The 22,564-nt window shown below is 39.5% G+C and overlaps 1 protein-coding gene across 3 annotated transcripts in view; it reads left to right on the top strand.

The window, feature by feature from the left end:
• The first annotated feature begins 203 nt into the window (after positions 1 to 203).
• The window catches only part of rpap1 (RNA polymerase II associated protein 1), a 47,877-nt gene continuing 25,516 nt past the window's right edge, over positions 204 to 22,564 (top strand). The window contains exons 1-15 of one of the 3 annotated variants that reach the window (XM_063007766.1): positions 204 to 328; positions 2,159 to 2,356; positions 3,580 to 3,731; positions 4,872 to 4,964; positions 5,051 to 5,171; positions 6,583 to 6,738; positions 8,650 to 8,835; positions 15,348 to 15,463; positions 15,588 to 15,686; positions 16,509 to 16,610; positions 16,853 to 17,020; positions 18,090 to 18,269; positions 21,126 to 21,260; positions 21,397 to 21,567; positions 21,653 to 21,810. In XM_063007766.1, the coding sequence (XP_062863836.1) occupies positions 2,167 to 2,356; positions 3,580 to 3,731; positions 4,872 to 4,964; positions 5,051 to 5,171; positions 6,583 to 6,738; positions 8,650 to 8,835; positions 15,348 to 15,463; positions 15,588 to 15,686; positions 16,509 to 16,610; positions 16,853 to 17,020; positions 18,090 to 18,269; positions 21,126 to 21,260; positions 21,397 to 21,567; positions 21,653 to 21,810 (2,027 nt within the window). In that variant the 5' untranslated portion in view covers positions 204 to 328; positions 2,159 to 2,166. Of the gene's footprint in view, positions 329 to 780; positions 867 to 2,158; positions 2,357 to 3,579; positions 3,732 to 4,871; positions 4,965 to 5,050; positions 5,172 to 5,734; positions 5,776 to 6,582; positions 6,739 to 8,649; positions 8,836 to 15,347; positions 15,464 to 15,587; positions 15,687 to 16,508; positions 16,611 to 16,852; positions 17,021 to 18,089; positions 18,270 to 21,125; positions 21,261 to 21,396; positions 21,568 to 21,652; positions 21,811 to 22,564 lie in introns of those variants that run through there. The other 2 variants (XM_063007765.1, XM_063007767.1) reach the window with 2 other exon arrangements.

The following is a 22,564-nucleotide window of genomic DNA, read 5'->3' as shown; positions in this document are numbered from 1 at the left end:
TAACAAGAACGCGTACCTAGTTAGCACTCATTGTATGGGTACATATATAGAATATATATAGTATGTATAGATTTCGGGTTGTATTTTTATTGTATTTTTATTTTTCGCCATACAGACTTTTATTTTGACGTCTGATAGGCTCTCTACGCGGAAGCTGTTAATGTTCGCATGTGTTGGTTCGGCAAGTTGGTTTGTGCATCTGTATGTATGCAGCCTGGAGATAAAAATTAATCGTTATTAAAACATATACCATTAATACATTTGTATTAATGATATTTGTCCCATATACGAAAAACTGTGTTGAGCCCTGGTGCAACTGCAATAACAGGTAAGCTCCAGACTCACTAATCAACTGTAATAAACTGTAAATAATGAACTAATTTATTTGAGATCTGCTACTTGGTGCACTTATCACGATTGTAACCTAAAGTCGTGATATTTCGTACATATTTTTCTGTCTTTTATATGTTTTGTACTGTATTGCACATGACGTGCTCATTTGCTCCAGTATCAATATTGGAAATTAATAATGAGGGAGCAGAAAAAAGAACACTAGTGAATATAAGTTGGAACTTGTGGATGGGTTTCTGTTAAATACTACAGGTATTTCACTCATGCTGTTTATACTGTGCACGGTAGCTTGGTAGGTAGCACTGTGGTATCACAGCAAGAAGGTCCGGGTTCTTTCTGTGTGGAGTTTGCATGTTCTCCCTGTGTACGTGTGGGTTTTCTCCAGATGCTCCGGTTACCTCCCACAGATCAAAGACATGCAGTCAGGATATTTGGTTTGGCAACCTGTCTAGGGTGTTTACTACTCTTCGCACAGTGAATTGCACCCACCATGATCCTGACCAGGATAAGCTGTGGTAAAGCAGACCGAATGAATGAATGAATGAATTAAATTATATTGTCTACACACTTTCACATTACACATTCAATGGAGAAAAGCAAATCAGTCAGGATTGGAATGCAAATAAAATAAATGGTTACATTTGCCTAATTTAAACATTAGAACATGCCAAATAGTTTATAATCCCCCCCCCCTTCCAAAATTATCTATGAGAAAAAAAACAGAGAAAACATAACTACAAACATCACTCTGTATTACACAGGATAAATCTTAAATTTTTTTTTTTTCTTCTTACGAATGGTTTACAAAACAATTAAGAATACAACTCTGGCATTAAACTGCTTTTTTAATTATAAAAAATAAAGGAAATTTTTCTTTTTCCCCATTAATGTTACTTTTAGTCTTTTGTGTTTTGATGATGTATTTACAATGAAATGTTGTTGAATCAGCGAAAATGTGCAGAACACCATGATTTTAGGTTATACTTATTTTAGCAACATGTAAGCATTTCTTGTAAGCAAGTCAGGACTTTCAGAAAACTATTCCAAAATTTTATTGTAGCCTCATAACTATTCCAAAAACTGGTCAGCCCTGCTACAACTCCTTATTGCATACACAATTCAAGAATATTAAGGTAAACGTTATTCAGTTCCAGAGCACAGTAATACTTCCACAATGTATGAAGGTACAACAGTAGGTACAGCTTTGTTGGGTTTGAATGCCTCACCTTTTCTCAACTTCTGGTTATTTGACCAAATAACATTATTTCTCAAACCATAAATCTCTGCTTTACAATAGTTCTGATTGGTCAAAATCTATGTTCTTACCATTTGAGATGTGTATAGCGCTCTCTGGACTTTGCTGTTGTAATGTCTCTGGCTCAGTCTAGCGCAATGTGGTATTTACTGGAAAACTTTTATTGTATTTTAACATTTTGCATTTTTACAGAATGAAAAATACATATCACCAAAAAAATGTTAATGTTTTGGCCTTTTTAGTGACATTCATTGCTAACAGGTCCATATAATCAAGCATAACGCTTGGTAAGCAGCAAAATGGGTCATACTAAAAAGCTTAGTGATTTTCCACTTTATTTTTCATAGTTCGTGTGAAGGGAGGCACAAAATGAACTAAAGGAATTTTTGTTCTTGTGCCCAAGTGTACATTCATGATTTAAAATCGAGTAAAAAGCCTTTCAAACCAGTAAATCAACACTGTATTAATGTAGTTCATGATGTCTGTATATAGTGATTAGCACAATTAATTATGATTCATCAGTCTCAATGACAAACTGTTTTCTCTCCTCAGGTTTAGGGATGTTACGGCGTCCCAAACCCACAGACTCTGAGTCAGACCTGCTCCAGGAGCAGGAGCACTTTTTAGCTTCAGGCGGTACACCTGCGGCCAGCATTGTGCGTAGACCCGACAAGCGCAGAGGGGACGTTGGTTCTGAAGACAGCAAGACAGAGTCTGACACAAACTCAAGAGATGTTGTTGAAATAGAAGGTATTTGTGTTCCTAACTGATCCAGCCACCACAACCTGCTTTTAAATACTTTACCTGAATAGAAATGTCCTAATCAGTTATGGGATATTCAGAAGATGAGTAAAAAGTATTACTGTGTAAGAAATTAATTTTTTGTTGAATTAGCTTATCACATGTGAAAATGAGAACCTTTAATTGTAGTAAATTCAATTATTGACAATGGTCAAATTCTATTAGTTATTCTTCAGCATGGTAAAGACAAGGAAACACAAAATTCAAATAAGGGGAAAGGAAATAATTATCAAAAGCAGAAATCACCTGAAATTACCTATAGTATTTATATTGGCCTAACTATACACCGATCAGCCATAACATTAAAACCATCTCCTTGTTTCTACACTCACTGTCCATTTTATCAGCTCCACTTACCATGTAGAAGCACTTTGTATTTCTACGATTACTGACTGCAGTCCATCTGTTTCTCTGCATGCTTTGTTAGCCTCCTTTTATGCTGTTCTTCAATGGTCAGGACTCTCCCAGGACCACTACAGAATAGGTATTATTTGGGTGGTGGGTCATTCTCAGCACTGCAGTGACACTCAAACAGCAGCAATAGATGAGCGATCATCTCTGACTTTACATCTACAAGGTGAACCAACTAGGTAGGAGTGTCTAATAGAGTGGACAGTGAGTGGACACAGTATTTAAAAAGTCCAGCAGCGCTGCTGTGTCTGATCCACTCATACCAGCACAACACACACTAACACACCATCACACATGTCATTGTCACTGCAGTGCTGAAAATGATCCACCACCTAGTCCTGTGGGGGTCCTGACCATTGAGGAACAGGGTGAAAGCAGGCTAAAAACAGAGAAACAGATGGACTACAGTCTAATTGTAGAACTACAAAGTGCTTCTATATGGTAAGTGGAGCTGATAACATGGACAGTGAGTGTAGAAACAAGTAGGTGGTTTTAATGTTATGGCTGATCAGTGTATCTATGAGCAATGATTGAAAAACGTTCCAATGAACTAGAACTCCAAACTTGGAAGCAAGTTAAATTTTCGATATAATGTAAAATAGTTTGTTTTTCTAATATAATATTTTTTGGGGCTTGAATATATTTTTAAAACTGCTGTAGACATTAATTTTAACAAAATATCAACCATTTATCATGACACATTGCTAATTTTGTGCTTTGCCGCTTAAATTAGAGCCAATAAAATGTCACTTTGTTTGCAGATCTTCCGGATGAGCTGCCCACTCTGACCCCAGCACCCCCAAAGAAATCACGATCACAGAAGAAGGAGCAAGTGCATTTTGAAAATGCAGATGTCGAAGAGTTGCTGGACATACATGATACTCACATCAGTGTCGTTCTCTCCAAGATTGTTGTAAGTTGTATTGTTTATTTCATTGCTTGTATTACGTGAGTAAGTAATTGATCTCATAATCTATGGTAAAGAACTAACTCTGACAGTTGAATTCATAAGTTTATATCAGTTTAGGTTGAAGTCATTAAAACTCTTCTCTATAGAGTCCATGTCACCAAACTACAGTATTAGCAAGTTTGTTTAGGATTTCTATTTTGTACATGACACAAACATTTTTCCAATAGATGTTTACTAACAGATGATTTCACTTATTAAAATTCCAGTGAGTCAGAAGTTTACATACACAAAGTTTACACGGCATTTAAATAGATAATAAATAGATTCCAGAAAAAGATATCTTGGCTTCAGAAGCTTTTGATCAGCAGATTGACATTATTTAAGCAATTGAGGGTGTACATGTAGCAGTATGTTAAAGCCTACCTTTAAGGCCTACTTGCCTCTTTGCTTGACACCATTAAAAAAGAAAGCATCCAAGACATCAGAAAAATGGAAGTTGCCATTTCCAAACAAAGGAAGGTACCATATTCATCTGTTCAAACAATAATATGCAAGTTTAAACAACATGAGACTATGCAGCCACTATACTGTTTATGAAGGAGATGAATCAAATCTCCTGGATTTGTACTATGTTGGGAATAATACAAGTCAATCCAAGAACATCAATAAACGACCTTGTGAAAATGCTGGAGGAAACAGGTACAAACAAGTAAAGCATGTCCTATATTGACATGATCTGAAAGGCACGTCAGTCAGCAAGGCAAGCCAAAGAACACCATCCCAACTGTGAAGTATAGTGGTGGCAGAATCATGTTGTGGGGGTGCTTTCCTTAAGGGGGGTCTGGTGCACTTCACAAAATAGATGCCATTATGAGGAAGGAAAATTATGTAGAGATAATGAAGCAACATCTCAAGACATCAGCCAAGAAGGTAAAGCTTGGGTGCACATGGCTCTTTCAAATAGACGACCCCAAGCAGACTTCCAAAAGTGTAGCAAATGTGTATGTAAATGTATGACCTTAACTGTACCTGTAATTGTGCATGTGTATAACATGTAAGTCACATATATGTTAATGTGAGTGGAATTGTAATCACAGAGTATGCATTCATGCAGTTTGTTTGGTTTGGGGACATTCGTTGTAGGAGAGAGACACCACTGATGTACCTGTGTTGCTGCCAAATTTCACAAGCACAGCTTTTCCCAAAGTCCTACACCGTTCTACAGTCGACAAGCAGGTGTGATTACAACACGTCTTCCTATAAAACATTCGTGCTGTGATTTGTTTTGTTTAGGTGTGTAAATTGTCTGTGTCTTTGGGCAGGTTACTGCACCTGGAGGTAGGAAAAGTATTTTTGCACGCCAAAACGCTGCACAGAAAGCTAAAGCAGGATGCGTAGGGTCAAAAGTCAGCGTCCAGCAGGCCTCAGTTTTTCCTGTCCAAGGTAGGTATCTGGCAGTCTGATGTTAAACAGATTACATAATACAGTACATTATTAAACGAGCTGTTTTATAATCAACTAAATGATTAACATACTACTAATTAAAATGGTGGTGCAGCTGTCTGTTACGCTAGGCCACCTGTTACGCTAGATCCAGGTTTGAATCTCAGGGGTGCTATCTGCCAGACAGTTGGCTACACAGATCTGATTGGCTCTGTCTGGCTTGGTTCTTGATGCCATGCAATGGATTGGAATGCTGTCCAGGGTATTTGTACCTTGCCCATCGTTTTACAGGGGAACCAAACCTGCCGCAACCCTTACCTGTAAAGCAGTTGAGGAAAATCAACTGTAAAAGTAATCAGGATGATTATTATTATTTTTATTTTTTTTAATTTTTTTACAAATATTTTTTTGATGCATTTTCTCCCCTTTTTTCCTTTTTAGCGCGTCCAATTGCCCGATTGCGTCATGCTTCCTCTCCACCAATGCCGATCCCTGCTTTGATTGAGGAGAACAAAGCTAACCCATGGGGCTCCGACACGTGGACAGCGTGCCATATGCATCTTATCACCTACACTTTGACGAGTGCAGTGCAGCTCTGCGTTGTGTAATGAGAGACACACCCTGAGAGCACTCTTTTCTCATCTCTGTGCAGGCACCATTAATCAGCCAGCAGAGGTCATAATTGCACCAGTCATGAGAGAGAGACCCCAACTGGCTTAGTCCCACCCATATCACATATCTGAACAACAGGCCAATAGTTGCTCATGTGGCCACTCAGCCTTAGTCGGCAGGCAGAGCTGAGATTCAATACGATGTATTCGAGATCCCAGCTCTGGTTCCAACGTGTGTTTTTACCGCCACATTCCAATTCATAGTGTTCAGTAAGCTGAAGGTCAAAGCTCTGTGTAAGCCACTGGAGTTCCTCCACACCAAACTAGTCTCATGCACTAGCCCATCATCGCTGAGATATCAAGCTCTAGTTTGAATCCCCGGCAATGCTTTCTACCTGGCAGGGCATGGGGCGTGTGATGGTTTCAGCTCAAAAATTGCAAATGAGGAATTGGCAATGATTAAATTGGGTGATATATGGGTGGCGAGGGGGTCGGTGGAGACCTCGCACATAGACCTCACTGTGTGTGCCAGACTACAGTCATGCTGGAGGAAGAAAAGAGACTTTCTAAAAGCGCTACCACAAACTTGGAAGCATATAATTTATAATGTAATACACTTGTTAGCTATGACTGTGGTTGATCATTCTATCTGTGTCAGGATTGAATAATACAGTGTTTATTATTCAAATGCATTAACACATTAAATTTGGTTGATCGACTACATAGCTTGTGTCGTGTTGTTTAAATATTAAGTAGATTATCCTTTTTTTCTCTATTCTTTTTTAAATTTTTTATTCCAGACAGTGTTGATGGCCCTTTACTGGTGTCAGGGCAGGGGCTCGGCCCAAACAGCACTGCAGAAACATTGAAGATCCACCAGGAGAACCAGGACAAGCTGCGAAATATGTCTCAGAGCGAGATTCTGGCGGAGCAGAAAGCCTTGCTGGCACAGCTAGGTGACACACACTTTCTTTATTGTTTTACCATCTATTACTTTAAAATTATTCTTAACCTTTAAAACATTGATGTGTAAAACATGACGTTAAAATCCTAATAAACAAACTTTAAAACATTGATAAGCTTTATTTTACTGCATTAATAAATACATTTGTGCATAGTAATACAGCAGTGTTGTTAATCTGTGGCTGAGAGTGATTCTGCACTTAAGGTGGTTGTCAGTTTATTAAATTTAACTGCGTTTATACATTAAACTGACTGATGAAGTTGCAAGAATTTTGACTGATCATTAATGCCACTTGCCCGACACTAACATTTAAAAATAGTTTTAATAATTAAAAGTTTACAATTAAAAAATGAACAAGGAAACCGTGTTATAGATGAAAAGCACCAGTTTAAGTGCTTCTGACACAAGAACTACAACAGTGGTGGCTGTTTAAAAAGGGTGATTATTCAAATATCTGAAATGCACTCACCAAGCACTTTGTTAGGAACATATCTGGAATGTTTGTTCATTGACTATTTTATACGCTACACCTACCATACAAATGAACTTTGTGGGTGTATAGTTAGTGTCTGTAGCCCATCTGATGCAATGTAGACTCTGAGACCCCCTCTGTTTCCACACTGACCAGATATTTTTTGGGAAGTAGACAATACATTGCACTGCAATGGCATGTATGGTAAGAACATGGCAGTGTATGTTGTACTTGCATAAGTGTATGAGGTGCAGCAGTGTTGTTTGGATTTTTAAACACCTCACCATCAATGCTGTGAGGATGAAAGTGCTTCTACCAAAACATAACACCTACAGCGTCCCAATTAGAAAGTGTCCACTGATAAAAGACTAGAGGAAGATGAACATGATTGTGCAGGAAAAAATAGCTCTAATCTCAACCTGTACACCTACAAGCAGTGCTAGCAGATGGGCAACAGTTAGTAATTGTAAACTCACAAAGGTTATCTGTATAGTAGATGTAGCTGATATAATATAACTGATAGGTATACCTACTATAGTGATTGGTGAGTGTATAATGTATTAGCAAGCACATTTGTAATATTTAATAGGCTGTAGTGCTGTGGTAGCTCAGTGGTTACATTTTCATTTACATTTTCTGCATTTAGCAGACACTCTTATCCAGAGCGACTTACAGAAGTGCCTCCATAGTAAACATTTCATTTCTCAAGTTTTAGTAAACAACAGTCGAAGAACACAAATCTGTTGAAACCTGTTAGAACCAAAGTGTTATTTATTTATTTATTTATTTATTTATTTATTTATTTTTTGGAGTGGTTGAGCCACTGGACTTGCAATCAGAAGGTTGCCAGGTTGGCAGGTTGCCACTGTTAGGCCCCTGAGCAAGGTCTGTAACCTTCTATTGGTATTTGGATAATGGTAATTTGGATAGTGGTCCCCAACCACCAGGTACTGGTCCACGGGTCATTTATTACCGGGCTGCACGGAAATAATAAATAATCAAAGATTGATAGAAAAGCAGTTTTTACTGCTTCCATTTTCAAAATATTTAGGGTGTTATTGTCTCATATCACCCCTAGGTGGGAGCAGCATCTCGTTGCAGCGAAAAAAAGCTCTTGCATTTGTGACTAGTATTGTTAAATCCTCCCGTCTCTGCTGGTCCGTGAAATTATATCTTATATGAAACCAGTCTGTGGTCCAAAAAAGGTTGGGGACCGCTGCACTAAAAGACATAAATGTAACGTATTTGATAATAGTCCACTTTACTAGTAATAGAGCAATAGAGCACTTTACTAGTTACACCTATCTGCTACCTAAATTTATTGCATTTCTTCATGTTAAGGCCCACTAAAGCTTTTGTAGTTAGTCAAACCGGCCTTATGTTGTTAAGGATTCAGAAACTCATGCATTTACCCCTTTTTACCCCCCTTAGATTTAAGACTTGTTGACTTCGTGAGGTCACGAAAGGCTGAGAAAAGCTCACCTCAATCACAACCTACAGTTCAAAGCAGAGCTCCAAAGTTTCATTTTACAGAGGCAGAATCTGAATCTCAGGAGGTCACAATGGATGCTGATGAGGAGGATGAGACTGAAACTGTAGTTCAGCCTCCAATCACTGGTAAGCACTGCTTCAGTCTCTGTTCTATGCCTTTATTTTTAACTGTTAAACCAGCTGGACCACAGGAATATAGTCTGGTTTGCAAACCAGATGCGAACGTACCACTAGGGTGCAGGCAAGTAGGGAGCCATGTGTGGTTTGAAACCAGGCATTGAAAGCATTCGTCTTTTACACAGAGTTAAAACTCAAGTTTTTAATTGAATCAGTGAACATCTTCAAAGTGCCGACTCCTCAAAGTGTGGTCTTAATGGAGAATTTTTGGAATCTGAGAGCAGTCCTTAATACTGAATCTCACCAGATCCTTTAGGCTTTTAGGTCCTCTCTTGTGGGTCCTTTAACTCTCTCTAAAGCTTTTCTGTAGGTTTTGGGTCAAGTGACTTGGTTCTGTGGTCATCTTACCATTTTTCTTTAAATTGGACTGCTGTCCAGTTGAAAGATTGGAGCTTCCTAGTAGAAGCAGAGGATCTCCAGTTTGTCAACAAATGTGTGAGAAAATGATTGAAATGTTTACAATGAACCTCAAAGAAAGATTGGAAGAGATTTGCATATTTCTCCTTTTACAATGCATAATATCATTAAAAGCTTCAAGGAATCAGGAGGAATTTCAGTGCGTAAAGGCCAAGGGCACCAAGCTTCAGCCTATGATCTTTGATCCCTCAGATGGTACTGCATCAAGAACCGCCACTCAACAGTAGCTGATATAACCACTTATATCAGCTGCGAAAGTAATCCCTTACCCATGGGTAAGGGATTACTTTCGCAAACCATTGTCAAGCACTACAATACGGAGTTACATGCACAAATGCCACTTAAAACTTTCACAACATCACACAGATGAATCAGCATTCCAGGTCTTTTTTGGAAAAAATTTATGCTGTGTGCTCCGGACCCAAGACGGAAAGGACCATCCAGACTGTTATCACCAACATGTCCAAAAGCCAGGGTCTGTCATGGTATGGGGCTGTGTCAGTGCCTTTGGCAAAGGTAATTTACACTTTTGTGATGGCAGCATTAATGCAGAAAAGTACACTGAGATCTTAGAGCAACATATGCTGCCTTCAAGATGTCATCTTTTCCAGGGACGTCTATGCATTTTTTAACAAGACAATGCAAAACCATATGCTGCACACATTACAAAGGCATGGCTGCGGAAGAAAAGGGTACGGGTACTGGACTGGCCTGCCTACAGTCCTGACCTGTCCCCAATAGAGAATTTTGAAAGGAAAAATGCGACAACGACAACCCTGTACTGTTGCACATCTTAAGACGTGTTTGCAGGAAGAATGGGACAAAATAAAAGCTGAAATCACTTGGTCTCCTCTGTGTCAAAAGTGTGGTGAAAAGGAATAGCAACATTACAAAGTGGTAAATGCTTTTCTGTCCCAACTTTTTTTGGAATGTGTTGCAGACCTGAAATGCAGCAATGGATGTTTATTAATAAATGAAATGAAGTTGAGCAGATAAAACATGAAATATCTCAGGTTCATCCTGTCTGCAATCAAATAAAAGTCAAAGTAAATGTAAGAAACTATGTTTTTTTTTTTTTTATTATTTGCATTTTCCATGCCGTCCCAACTTTTTCTGATTTGGGGTTGTACAAATTCCTGCTTCTTTCTGCTACTTCGTGGAGTCCATAATGCCATGTAGCCTAACAATGGATGATATTAAAGACTTATTAACATGGCAGGTGATTAAAGGCATTGTCATTACCGGGTGCCATTACTTTACATTAAAACCAACGTAATACGACAACTAAAACAACACAGAGAACACAGTGAATGGCTCAAATGCAGAACCTGATGATGATTAACGTTCTACCTGCACTGCAGTAAAGACTGTATACGTTTCGTCAGATGTGGTATAGAAGCCAATTTTATTTCATTTCCAGAGTAAAAACAGAGAACACCTTAATATCTTTCTGTTCTGGCAGGACTGAGAGACCTGGAACAGCACTGCTGCGGTTCTAAATGTGCTATGGATGGAGCCAAAAGCCCAATAGGAAGCCATAAAAACGTTTTATAAAGAAGAGAGATGTCCTGCAATTTAATTTTGGCTTATTGCAATGCTGTTGTATGCATCTGAAAAGCTTTTAGGTTCTTCTTAGTCATAAAAGGACAACTTTTATAAAAGTTATAGAGTGGTAAATCAATAACCTTAGATGTTTTTTGAAAAAACGTGCATAATCCAGTTGTAGACACAATGTACTGTACACATTAAAACCACCTCCTTGTTTCTACACTCACTGTCCATTTTATCAGCTCCACTTATCATATAGGAGCACTTTGTAGTTCTACAATTACTGACTGTAGTCCATCTGTTTCTCTGCATGCTTTGTTAGCCCCCTTTCATGCTGTTCTTCAGTGGTCAGGACTCTCCCAGGACCACTACAGAGCAGGTATTATTTAGGTGGTGGGTCATTCTCAGCACTGCAGTTACACTGACATGGTGGTGGTATGTTTGTGTGTGTTGTGCTGGTATGAGATACACAGTAGCGCTGCTGCTCAGGTGGCACAGCGGTAAAAACACACGCTGGAACCAGAGCTATGATCTCAAATACATCGTATTGAATCTCAGCTCTGACTACCGTCTAAGGCTGAGCGGCCACACGCTTGGCCTGTTGTTCAGATATGTGATTGGGGCGGGACTAAGCCGGATGGGGTCTCTCTCCCATGACTGGTGCAGTTACAACCTCTGCTGGCTGATTGATGGCGCCTGCACAGAGATGAGAAAAGAGTGCTCTCAGGGTGTGTCTCTCCGTACACAACGCTGAGCTGCACTGCACTCTTCAAAGTGCGGGTGATAAAATGCATATGGCATGCTGCCCACGTGTCGGAGGGGGCAAGGGTTAGCTTCGTTCTCCTTAGTCGGAGCGGGGATTGGCATTGGTGGAGAGGAAGCATGACGCAATCAGGCAATTGGACACGCTAAAAAGGAGAAAAAGGGAAGAAAATGCATTTAAAATAAAAAAAGACACAGTAGCGCTGCTGGAGGTTTTAAACACCTCACTGTCCCTGCTGGACTGAGAATAGTCCACCAACACAAAAATATCCAGCCAACAGTGCCCTGTGGGCAGCCTCCTGTGACCACTGATGAAGGTCTAATAGATGACCAACTCAAACAGCAGCAGTAGATGAGCGATCGTCTCTGACTTTACATCTACAAGGGGGACTAACTAGGTAGGAGTGTCTAATAGAGTGGACAGTAAGTGGACACAGTATTTAAAAACTCCAGCAGTGCTGCTGTGTCTGATCCACTCATACTATTTCTATAAATTCAGTCTTGATGACCTCACCTGTTACCAGTTAAACTGCTAGTTGTGAAACCTTCCAGAACAGTGTTACTTATACACCGATCAGGCATAACATTATGACCACCGTCCTAATATTGTGTTGGTCCCCTTTTTGCTGCCAAAACAGCCCTAACCCGTTGAGGCATGGGCTCCACTAGACCCCTGAAGGTGTGCTGTGGTATCTGGCACCAAGGTTTTAGCAGCAGATCCTTTAACTATTCCACCGGCTTGCCTTTTTCCCATAGTGCATCCTGGTGCCATGTGTTCCCCAGGTAAGCGATTCACATGCACCCGGCCATCTACGTGATGTAAAAGAAAATGTGATTCATCAGATCAGGCCACCTTCTTCCATTGCTCCGTGGTCCAGTTTTGCTGCTCACGTGCCCATTGTTGGTGCTTTCGGCAGTGGACAGGGGTCAGCATGGGCACCCTGACTGGTTTGCAACTATGCAGCCCCAACAAGCAACAAGCTGCGATGCACTGTGTATTCTGACACCTTTCTATCAGCACCAGCATTAACTTCTTTTGAGCTACAGTAGCTCGTCTGTTGGATACAGTAGCTCATTGTGCATCAATGAGCCTTGGCCATGACCACTGTTCCTTCCTTGGACCACTTTTAATAGATACTGACCACTGCAGACCGGGAACACCCCACAAGAGCTGCAGTTTTGGAGATGCTCTGACCCAGTCATCTAGCCATCACAGTTTGGCCCTTGTCAAACTCGCTCAAATCCTTACGCTTGTCCATTTTTCCTGCTTCTAACACATCAATTTTGAGGATAATTCAAAAATTCACTTGCTGCCTAATATATCCCACCCACTAACAGGTGCCGTGATGAAGAGATAATCAGTGTTATTCACTTTACCTGTGAATAATGTTCATAATGTTATGCCTGGTCAGTGTATAATCTTAGTCTTATTTTGCCTCTTTTACCAACTTTTTTTTACAGTGTGTTGCAGGCATCACAATTTATTGTTTTTTTTTTCTATATTTACAAAATACAATTAGGTTTGTCAGTGACACTGGAAATGTTTTTTTGACAGTTAAATAAGAGTTATACTGTATATAAAGCACCCCAACTTTCCTGGAGATTTTATGGGGTTTGTGCTTTTTAAACTGATTAACAATTATCTAAATAAGTTTGGCAGGTGAGCCACGATCCATCCTTGCTTACCATTGGTGAATCCTGCTTTTATACCCAATCATGATTCCAATTCACCTTCCTATTGTGTTTCAAAATGGTGTTTTGTGATTCTAAGCGGTGTCATTTGCTGTTTTTTATTTAAAAGAGGGAATTATTTGGTAGTAATAAATAGACACTATATCACTTATATCTTACAACAGAGATTTTGAAGCAGGAAACATCAGGTATACTCAGCCTTAGTACTGTAATTCCACAGAGCAATTAAAGAGAAATCATGTGCATTCCTTTTCTTCAGCTCTCTCTCAGCTCCAGTTTGACTCCTTGCCAGGCTTTATTTCATCTGTCCTTGCAAGAAAGTAGCTGCACGTGTGCACTAATGTCCATTTGGCAGCGTGTGTTTAGCTGAGCTATAGGATTTGTATGCCTGAGCAAAGTCATCCATTTCAATCAACCTGATTAGTGCAAGTTAGCCAGAAAAAGACCCAATTTGTCTTGGGGGGAAAGCTAATGAAGGAATTGATAGAGACATGAGCGTAAACCTCAGGATGGGATTAAGTGGACGAAGGATTGTTGTTTGCTTTTTTTCCTGCCTGTAGCAAAACATATTATATTTTTATGGTCTTTTGTTACACTGGTATGGTAAAACAGCATGGTACGGCCAGCTGTATGCATGCACTTGTTCTCATTGTCATACCTATTCATTCATTCATACATTTCATTTATTTATGTCATCCTGCTACAGGTCATGTTACACCCAGAATACTTCTGGACAGAACAGTGCACTAAGAGACTTGAAATCACAGAGCTAGAATTGCACTTTATTAGCTTATACAGATGGAATGTAGAGTGTATATATTATATTTCAGGTCAAGAGTTTCAACCAGACAGCATAGTGCATAGCTGGGAAACGAACTGTCTGGTTTAAAATAGGATACCTTTAAAATCTAATTCTAATACATTATTTATAATTTCTGTATTGTGTAATTTCTCACATGATGGGCAGATGTTTAAATGATCTACAAAATTTATTTTGAATTAATGGGATCCAAGTGATTTAAGATACAGCAATACATGTATATAATGCAGACTTTCAGTGGTACCTTGAAACTCAACGTCAATTGGTTCTGGGAGTGACGCTGATTTTTAAAGTATTTTTCCCCTAAAATGTATGGGAAACATGTTAATGCGTTTCATGTTCCTGTGGAACTGCATATATTGTAGGCTATTATAAAATAATGGGATTGTTTTGACAATTTTACACTAACAATAACACAAATATAACATAAAAACACTGAAATACAATTGAAAAACAGTTAAAAATCAATACAAATATAATAAAACCTGCACTTTACTTCTTTATTGTTTCCTTAAGCTTCTTAATCGTGGAGATGCTTGATCTTGAAATGCCATATTCCGTTCAGTAAAGGCGCATTCACATGAGAAGCGGCACAATAGCTTTTGCGCTGGCTGTGCCGTTATTTCCTATGGAGTATGGTGGTGCACAAAACTTAACGTGACTTATGTACTAAAACAACAAACAAGGAATTTCATTAGTGAAGAGAACTTATAACCAGTGATAATTAAGGGTGTTTCTATGTCGTTCTTTTAATACATTAAGTCACATTATTATTATTATTATTATTATTATTATTATTTTTTATTTTTATTTTTTTTTTTTACAATAATTGTTTTAGACTCTCTCAAAAAAGCTGATTCTCACCATTTTTCAGAACCCTGGGCTGTATCACACGTTTAAAAGTGAAACAGGTGAAAAATGTAGCTAAACACAGATACATGTGGATGCTTTGAGTGGATTTGATAGTTATTTCACACAAATGCAGATTTGTCTCATATTCGCACTTTGATGACGTTTTACTGCACCGCTCAAGCTGAGCAAAACAACTGTTCATTGTTAATTTAAATTTAATAAATACAGCTGAAAACGTTGAGTTTAAGGTAAATGTTGACTTTAAGGGTACAAACTTCTCGATGAAGGGTGTCGAGTTTCAAAGATTTTGAGTTTAGGGGACGTCAAGTTACAAGGTACCACTGTAATTAATTAGTATATTTCTTCATAGTGGATGAGCTACCAGTCAAACCTCAGAAGGATTGGGTACACATGAATACATTGGAACCAGAGAAACTGCAATGGATGAGGGATGTGCCTGCCCCTAGAAGGAAAGGCACCAAACAGGTAAAGCTAAGAATCATTGGGGCACTTATTTAGGAACAGTAACTGTATCATACAGATCAGCTTGTTAAATGGCTAATTTCAAATCCTGTCTGACTGTGTCTGTATGTGTGTGTTAAATCGGCAGGCTATGCAGGCCCGTTTTGACTTTTCTGGTTCCCTTATCCCCCCATCAAAAGACTTACCCACTCATCTTGGCCTGCATCACCACGGAGAAGAACCAGAGGTCAGTAGGTTTAAAATAATCGACTTTGTTGTTGAGTTGATGATTTATTAGATCTTTATTTATTTATTTGTGGATTGTTCATTTTCATCAACTGCTTCATCCTGGTCAGAGTTGCGTCAGGTCTGGTTTCACTGGGAAACACTGGCTGTGAAGAAGGATTACCCTGGGCGCCAATCCATTGCAAGGCTACTGCCATCAAACATAGCCAATCAGTGGTTGGCTTATAGCACTGCTGAGATTTGAACCCACATTTCAGTAGTGGTGGGCTAACCTAATTGACCGCTGTGCTTTTTTTTGCATTTTTTCCAATTTTCCTCCCATTGTAGTCATATCCAATTACCTGATTGCATTATGCTTCCTCTCTTGTGATGTTGATCTTCTTGGTTGAGGAGAGCTGAGACTAACACACGTCCCCTCAGACTGCATCTTTTCACCTGCACGAGGCGAGTTCATATACGGATCAGCTTTGTGTATGGAGAGACACACCCTGATCACGTTAGTCTCGTCTCTGTGCAGGCGCCATCAGTCAGCCAGCAGAGGTCATAATTGCGTCAGTTATGAGGTCCTGTCCGGGACCCCCCCCTTGAACAACAGCCAATCATTGTTTGTGTAGGTGCCCAGCCTGCCGCATGAAAGAGTTTTGAACTGACGAGTTCGAAATGTCAGCTCTGGTGTGCTAGCGTGTTTTAACGCTGCACCACCTAAGAGCCCTGAGTTTTTTTTTAAGATCAGTTCTGTTTTATTTATCTAATTTCATAAATCTTTAGTGTTGCTTTTGGATGATGACACTTTTTTGGCTGTTTTTTTTTGTTCTGGGTTTAGCTGGCAGGCTACTCGCTGCAGGAGCTTTTCATTCTCTCGCGTAGTCAGATGACCCAGCAGAGGAGCCTGGCTCTCAACACTCTGGCTCACATCCTGTCAAAGGTAAATCAGTAATTATAGCTGGTTCTGAGTATTACTGCAAATGTTTGTACGTAGTTAAAGGTTTCAATTAAAAAACAAAAAAACAAAACAAGTACTGAATTCAAATGTGTATTTTTATTCAACACAACATTTACTTTATTTAAGTATTCCCATATTTATTAAATGCATTAAACAGGATGCTGAATCAGTAGTTTTAAAGTTAAATTAAAATGTTCTTTGGACTAACCGAACTGTTCCGTCAGGCCCGTGCTGGGGAGTACTCATCATATCTGAAGGGAAGTGTTCTTTCTTCCCTGTTGGATGCTGGACTCCTTTTTCTCCTGCGCTTTGCTTTGGATGACGGTGTGGAGGGTGTGATGTCTGCTGCCATACGGGCCATGCAGGCACTGCTGGTTTCCCCTGAAGATGAGGTGAGGAGAAGTACACTGATCAGCCATAACATTAAAACCCCCTCCTTGTTTCTACACTCACTGTCCATTTTATCAGCTCCACTTACCATATAGAAGCACTTTGTAGTTCTACAATTACTGACTGTAGTCCATCTGTTTCTCTGCATGCTTTTTTAGCCCCCTTTCATGCTGTTCTTCAATGGTCAGGACCCCCACAGGACCACCACAGAGTAGGTATTATTTGGGTGGTGGGTCATTCTCAGTACTGCAGTCACACTGACATGGTGGTGGTGTGTTAGTGTGTGTTGTGCTGGTAGTAGTGGATCAGACACAGCAGCGCTGCTGGAGTTTTTAAATACCGTGTCCACTCACTGTCCACTCTATTAGACACTCCTACCTAGTTGGCCCACCTTGTAGATGTAAAGTCAGAGACGATCTCTCATCTATTGCTGCTGTTTGAGTTGGTCATCTTCTAGACCTTCATCAGTGGCCATAGGACGCTGCCCACAGGGCGCTGCTGGTTGGATATTTTTGGTTGGTGGCTATTCTCAGTCCAGCAGTGACAGTGAAATGTTTAAAAACTCCATCAGCATTGCTGTGTCTTATCCACTCATACCAGCACAACACACACTAACACACCACCACCATGTCATTGTCACTGCAGTGCTGAGAATGATCCACCACCCAAATAATACCTACTCTGTAGTGGTCCTGTGGGGGTACTGACCATTGAAGAACAGGGTGAAAGCAGGCTAAAGAAGTATGTAGAGAACCAGATGGACTACAGTCCGTAATTGTAGAACTACAAAGTGCTTCTATATGGTAAGTGGAGCTGATAAAATGGACAGTGTGTGTAGAAACCAGGAGGTGGTTTTAATGTTATGGCTGATCGGTGTATAATCTAATTCTAAAAATTGGAATAAGAGGCACTGATGGTCTTTTTTTCGATAATTGCTTTCAGCACAGAATGAAATGTGTCGTGCAGAATTGTTCAGAATGTCACAATAAGCATGCAAATCCAGTTTTCCACCTGCAGATGGTGGCAGGGGTTTACACAGGAATAGAATGTAACATTTTGTTTTCTGTGTAGGAGTGTCTAGACAACACATTTCACTGGTTGCTAGGAATGGCAGCCTTTCCCTTGCTGCCCTCTGCTCAAGAGGAGGAAGACGAGGATGATGAGGGTCTGGATGAGTTCCTAAAGGAAACAAAAAAAGAGAATGAGGAGAAAAAGCCAGACCATGATGTTGCTCGACAGGATGTTGTAAAGGTGAGACTGTACATTTCTGCAGGATGTGTACCTATCAACAATATTTATTGGAATATTTATTTATTTATTTATTTATTTTGCATTTTGCAATTATTCGATTGCATTACGCTTCCTCTCTATTGATTCTGACTTCCACTCCTAAAAACATTGTTACCATTATATGAACCAGAAACTTGACATGCCACGTATATAGCCGTAATCGTGCTGACGTGGCAATAAATCCCAGCTATCATCATCATCAGCATCATCCAACACACTTGTACACGACTTTTGCTTCCATCTCCACTGGAATTTATTTTAAACCTTGTAATCCATACAAAACTGCGACTTCTTATTGAACAAAACAAAATAATGTGACAATTCATGTTTACAGTGATTATTGTGTAACTCACAAACTCATGCATGTTGTCCTAGCAGTGCTCAAACAATCCTCATTCATTTGTCTTGCTGTGTCCTCCCTGCAATAGCTTTGTGCTTCCTCTAGGTGGCATGCCATCCACTTTGGAAACCATTGATGTAGTTTTACTATGGTGAAGGAAAAGCTGTTTTGCAGCGGATCTTTTTTCTGTTGAAATGTTTTGTAATTTAAATTTTAAAATCAACCCCCCAAAATCAACCCTCGCCCAGAAACTATTGTGACAGATCTTGACAAGCTAAAATAATATAATTAACGTTGTGCACATCATACATACGATGCAATTTTGCTGATTTACATATTTACCTAAAAATGATAATACAGTCCAATCTTATTCAATGCGACGGCTGAGCCTATTCTGCCAGCACATCATAGATATTTGGTGTTCAATATCAGTTACAGCTAGTTGTAAATCGTAAGCGCTACTTGCTACGACACTGTGTGATACCGTCTGGCCCATAGTACTAGAAAAGGTGATGCTGTGTGTTCCACCTGACCCGTAGTTTAAGGATAAACAGTAAAGACGTCTGGGACGCCAGTGTATGTAAGACAGAGATATCACTATTTGAAATCGCTATATGAGCATCATTGTGTGGCAGTAGAACTGGAACACTGTACTATTGGTGCTGACCGGTAGTATAAGTTACTTTGTCCGCTGTCAGTCTGTGGGATAGTCTTAGTATTTAGTACTGTAATTTCCACGTTAATATGTATAATTAATCCCTTATAATAATGTGTATCTCTCTTATTTTAATTTCATATTCTCTAAATTGTAGGGTATATTTTACCATATTTTCTTTTAGTTTTTATGTTCTTAATTGCTTATCTCTCTTGTTTTAATTTCATATTCTCTAAATTGTAGTGTATATTTTACTATATGTAACTAAATGTTTGCAAGAAGTCTTTCTGAGGTTCTAGATCTCAGGAATGCCTTGCCTTGCCTTGCCTTTTGATTTAGATGAGAGGCGAAAACGTTTCTTCACAGAGCCAAGTAGAGGCAAAAGTACATCAGTTGCTAAGTTCGCTAGTTCAGGATACTCTGCTTTGACTGAGAGCCAAAACTATTAATGTAGATTGCTTATCGTCATCGGTGCTATCGGAATTGTTGGCCTCGCTAGTGGAGTCCTTGGCTGAAACATCGCAGTCATTGTTTTCGTCACCAATTTATCTTCACTGTTAGCCCTATTTTTAAGTTTTGCTAGCCAACGGTCCTTTTTTCAGACTGAACTGGAAAACATTAGCAATGCTTGTGTGCGTGGTCAGCTAATCAAATATGTCTCCTGTTGGTGAAAAATGAATTGATTTAGTTTTAGAAGTAAAAAAAGGATGTCAAATGCAATTTACATTCATTTCAACTTTTCAGTTTAATAGATCATAAAAGGCTCTCATTTGTGGCTTTCATTTCCAGAGATCCTGGAAGCATTGTTTGGATACAAACCCCAGTGCTAGAAAACTTGGGACATTTTGTAAAATGCATTTAAAAAGAATCTGTGATTTGTTCATTTATGTGAGCATTTACACCGATCAGCCATAACATTAAAACCACCTCCTTGTTTCTACACAAATTGTCCATTTTATCGGTTTCACTTACCATATAGAAGCTCTGACATGGTGGTGGTGTGTTAGTGTGTGTTGTGCTGGTATGAGTGGATAAGACACAGCAGCACTGATGGAGTTTTTAAACACCTCACTGTCACTGGTGGACTGAGAATGGTCCATCAACCAAAAATATCCAGCAATAGTGGACTATTCTCAGTCCAGCAGGGAAAGTGAGGTATTTAAAAACTCCATCAGCATTGCTGTGTCTTATCCACTCACACCAGCACAACACACACTAACACACCACCACCATGACAGTGTCACTGCAGTGCTGAGAATGATCCAACACCCAAATAATACCTACTCTGTGGTGGTCCTGGGAGAGTCCTGACCACTGAAGAACAGCATGAAATGGGGCTAACAAAGCATGCAGAGAAACAGATGGACTACAGTCAGTAATTGTAGAACTTCAAAGTGCTTTTATGTGGTAAGTGAAGCCAATAAAATGGACAATGTGTTTAGAAACAAGGAGGTGGTTTTAATGTTATGGCTGATCAGTGTATGAAACCGGTCCGTGGTGCAAAAAAGGTTGGGGACCGCTGTACTAGAGAACTGACCAGGTTAAAAGATTCGGTCTGGAGAGCTTTAGCTTTTGTGCATTAGAGTATACAACTTTTTTTTTTAAACTTGATTTTATAATTATTGGCACCCTTGATAATATATATGTGTTTGTTACAAAGCTAAGAAATAAAGGTGGTATAAAAAAAGCAAACCTAACATGTTCAGCCATTTCTAGGCTTTATGAACTGATGTAGTTACAATGCATATCCACATATTATTATTTATTTATTTTTATTAAAATGCCAATTTTATACCTCACTACATAATTTTCCTTTACTTAGGGTTTGTTGAGGATGCAGTTTCTTCAGAGGTTGCGCTACATTCTTGAGGTGGTACGACCTGCACCAAACACGGTTCTCAATATTTTAGAGGTTCTGATCCGAATTGCTCGCCACTCGACCTCCACAGCCACACAGGTACACCTTCATTAAATCATACTACTGTATATAAATTTAAGCATATCTTACTTCGTTTAATACTTGACATTAGCTGTTTTTTTGGCTCATGTTACCCTCTTTGTGATCCCATTTTAAAAGTGTTTGCTGCTTCTAGATCCTTGATTGTCCCCGACTGATGAGCACTGTGATGTCGGAGTTCCTTCCGTGCTCATGGACACCGCAGACCTCGCCAGCTTCCCCCTCATTATATGGCTTGCCTGTTTCAATGGCTATGAAACTGCTCCGTGTTTTGGCCAGTGCTGGGAGGCACGCCTGCGCCAGAATAGTGAGTGTTGGCTGATATACTTCTGGACAGTATATAATGGCTAAAATTACACATATTTATATTTATAGTTCATTTTGTGTCTCAGATCAACTCTTTAGGTGGAAGGGAGCGTCTGTCTCGATTCCTGTCAGTAGAACCACCAGAGCTGCTGCTTGAGCCAAGGGAAGCAGTTTGCTGTAGCATTGAGGCACTGAAGCTATGGGCTGTGGCTGCGAGCTATGGTCAGGCCTGCAACCTCTACATGTAAGAACCACTCATCTTAGTATTTAATGAATGTGTGTGTGTGTGGTTTAACCTGATCTCTGTTGCATCTTAATCACAATCATGCATTAATGTACACATTTCCAAATTCCCTTATTAAAGGATTGACTAAGGACCCCTCTTATCCACATGTCATACACTAAAAGGTCGTCAAAATAGCATGAACTATTACTAGGGTACTGTTTAGGCATATTTTTTATTAGTGTAGTATGTAAATGAGTACAGCACAAATTTTAAATTTTTTTATTTCTGCCAATTGATCCATACTCTACCTAAATACCCATACGAAATTAAGTTGGCTTTTCAGCAAGGGATCGAGTGTAACCAAGTGTGCCGTTTGAATAAGGCTAGAAACAGTGCTGAATTTTGCTTTCAGTGAACTCTTTCTTCATCAACAGGTACCTTTGTGCAAGTATAAACAGACAGTATCACTTTGGATATCTTATTGCACTGTTGGGTACAGTTCATGGCCAAATGTATGTGGACACTTGTCCCTCAAATGCGCGCACATTGGAGGGAGTGTGTGTCAGGCGAATATACATCCTCCTTGGATGCCAACGGGGTCCCCAGCAGTGGATGGGCTAAGCTAAATTGGGAGAAAAAGTGGGGAAAATGCATTATAATTGCCTACATGGACTTGCTTTGTGCATAGGAGCATAGTTTGCTGGGATTGGATAGTGATTCTCAAACAGTTGTCACAAAGTGGAGGGCATATAGTTGGAGGGCATTTTACATT

Source organism: Trichomycterus rosablanca, chromosome 13, assembly GCF_030014385.1.
Source record: "Trichomycterus rosablanca isolate fTriRos1 chromosome 13, fTriRos1.hap1, whole genome shotgun sequence".
NCBI lineage: Eukaryota > Metazoa > Chordata > Actinopteri > Siluriformes > Trichomycteridae > Trichomycterus > Trichomycterus rosablanca.
This window is presented reverse-complemented; position numbering and strand designations above follow the sequence as displayed.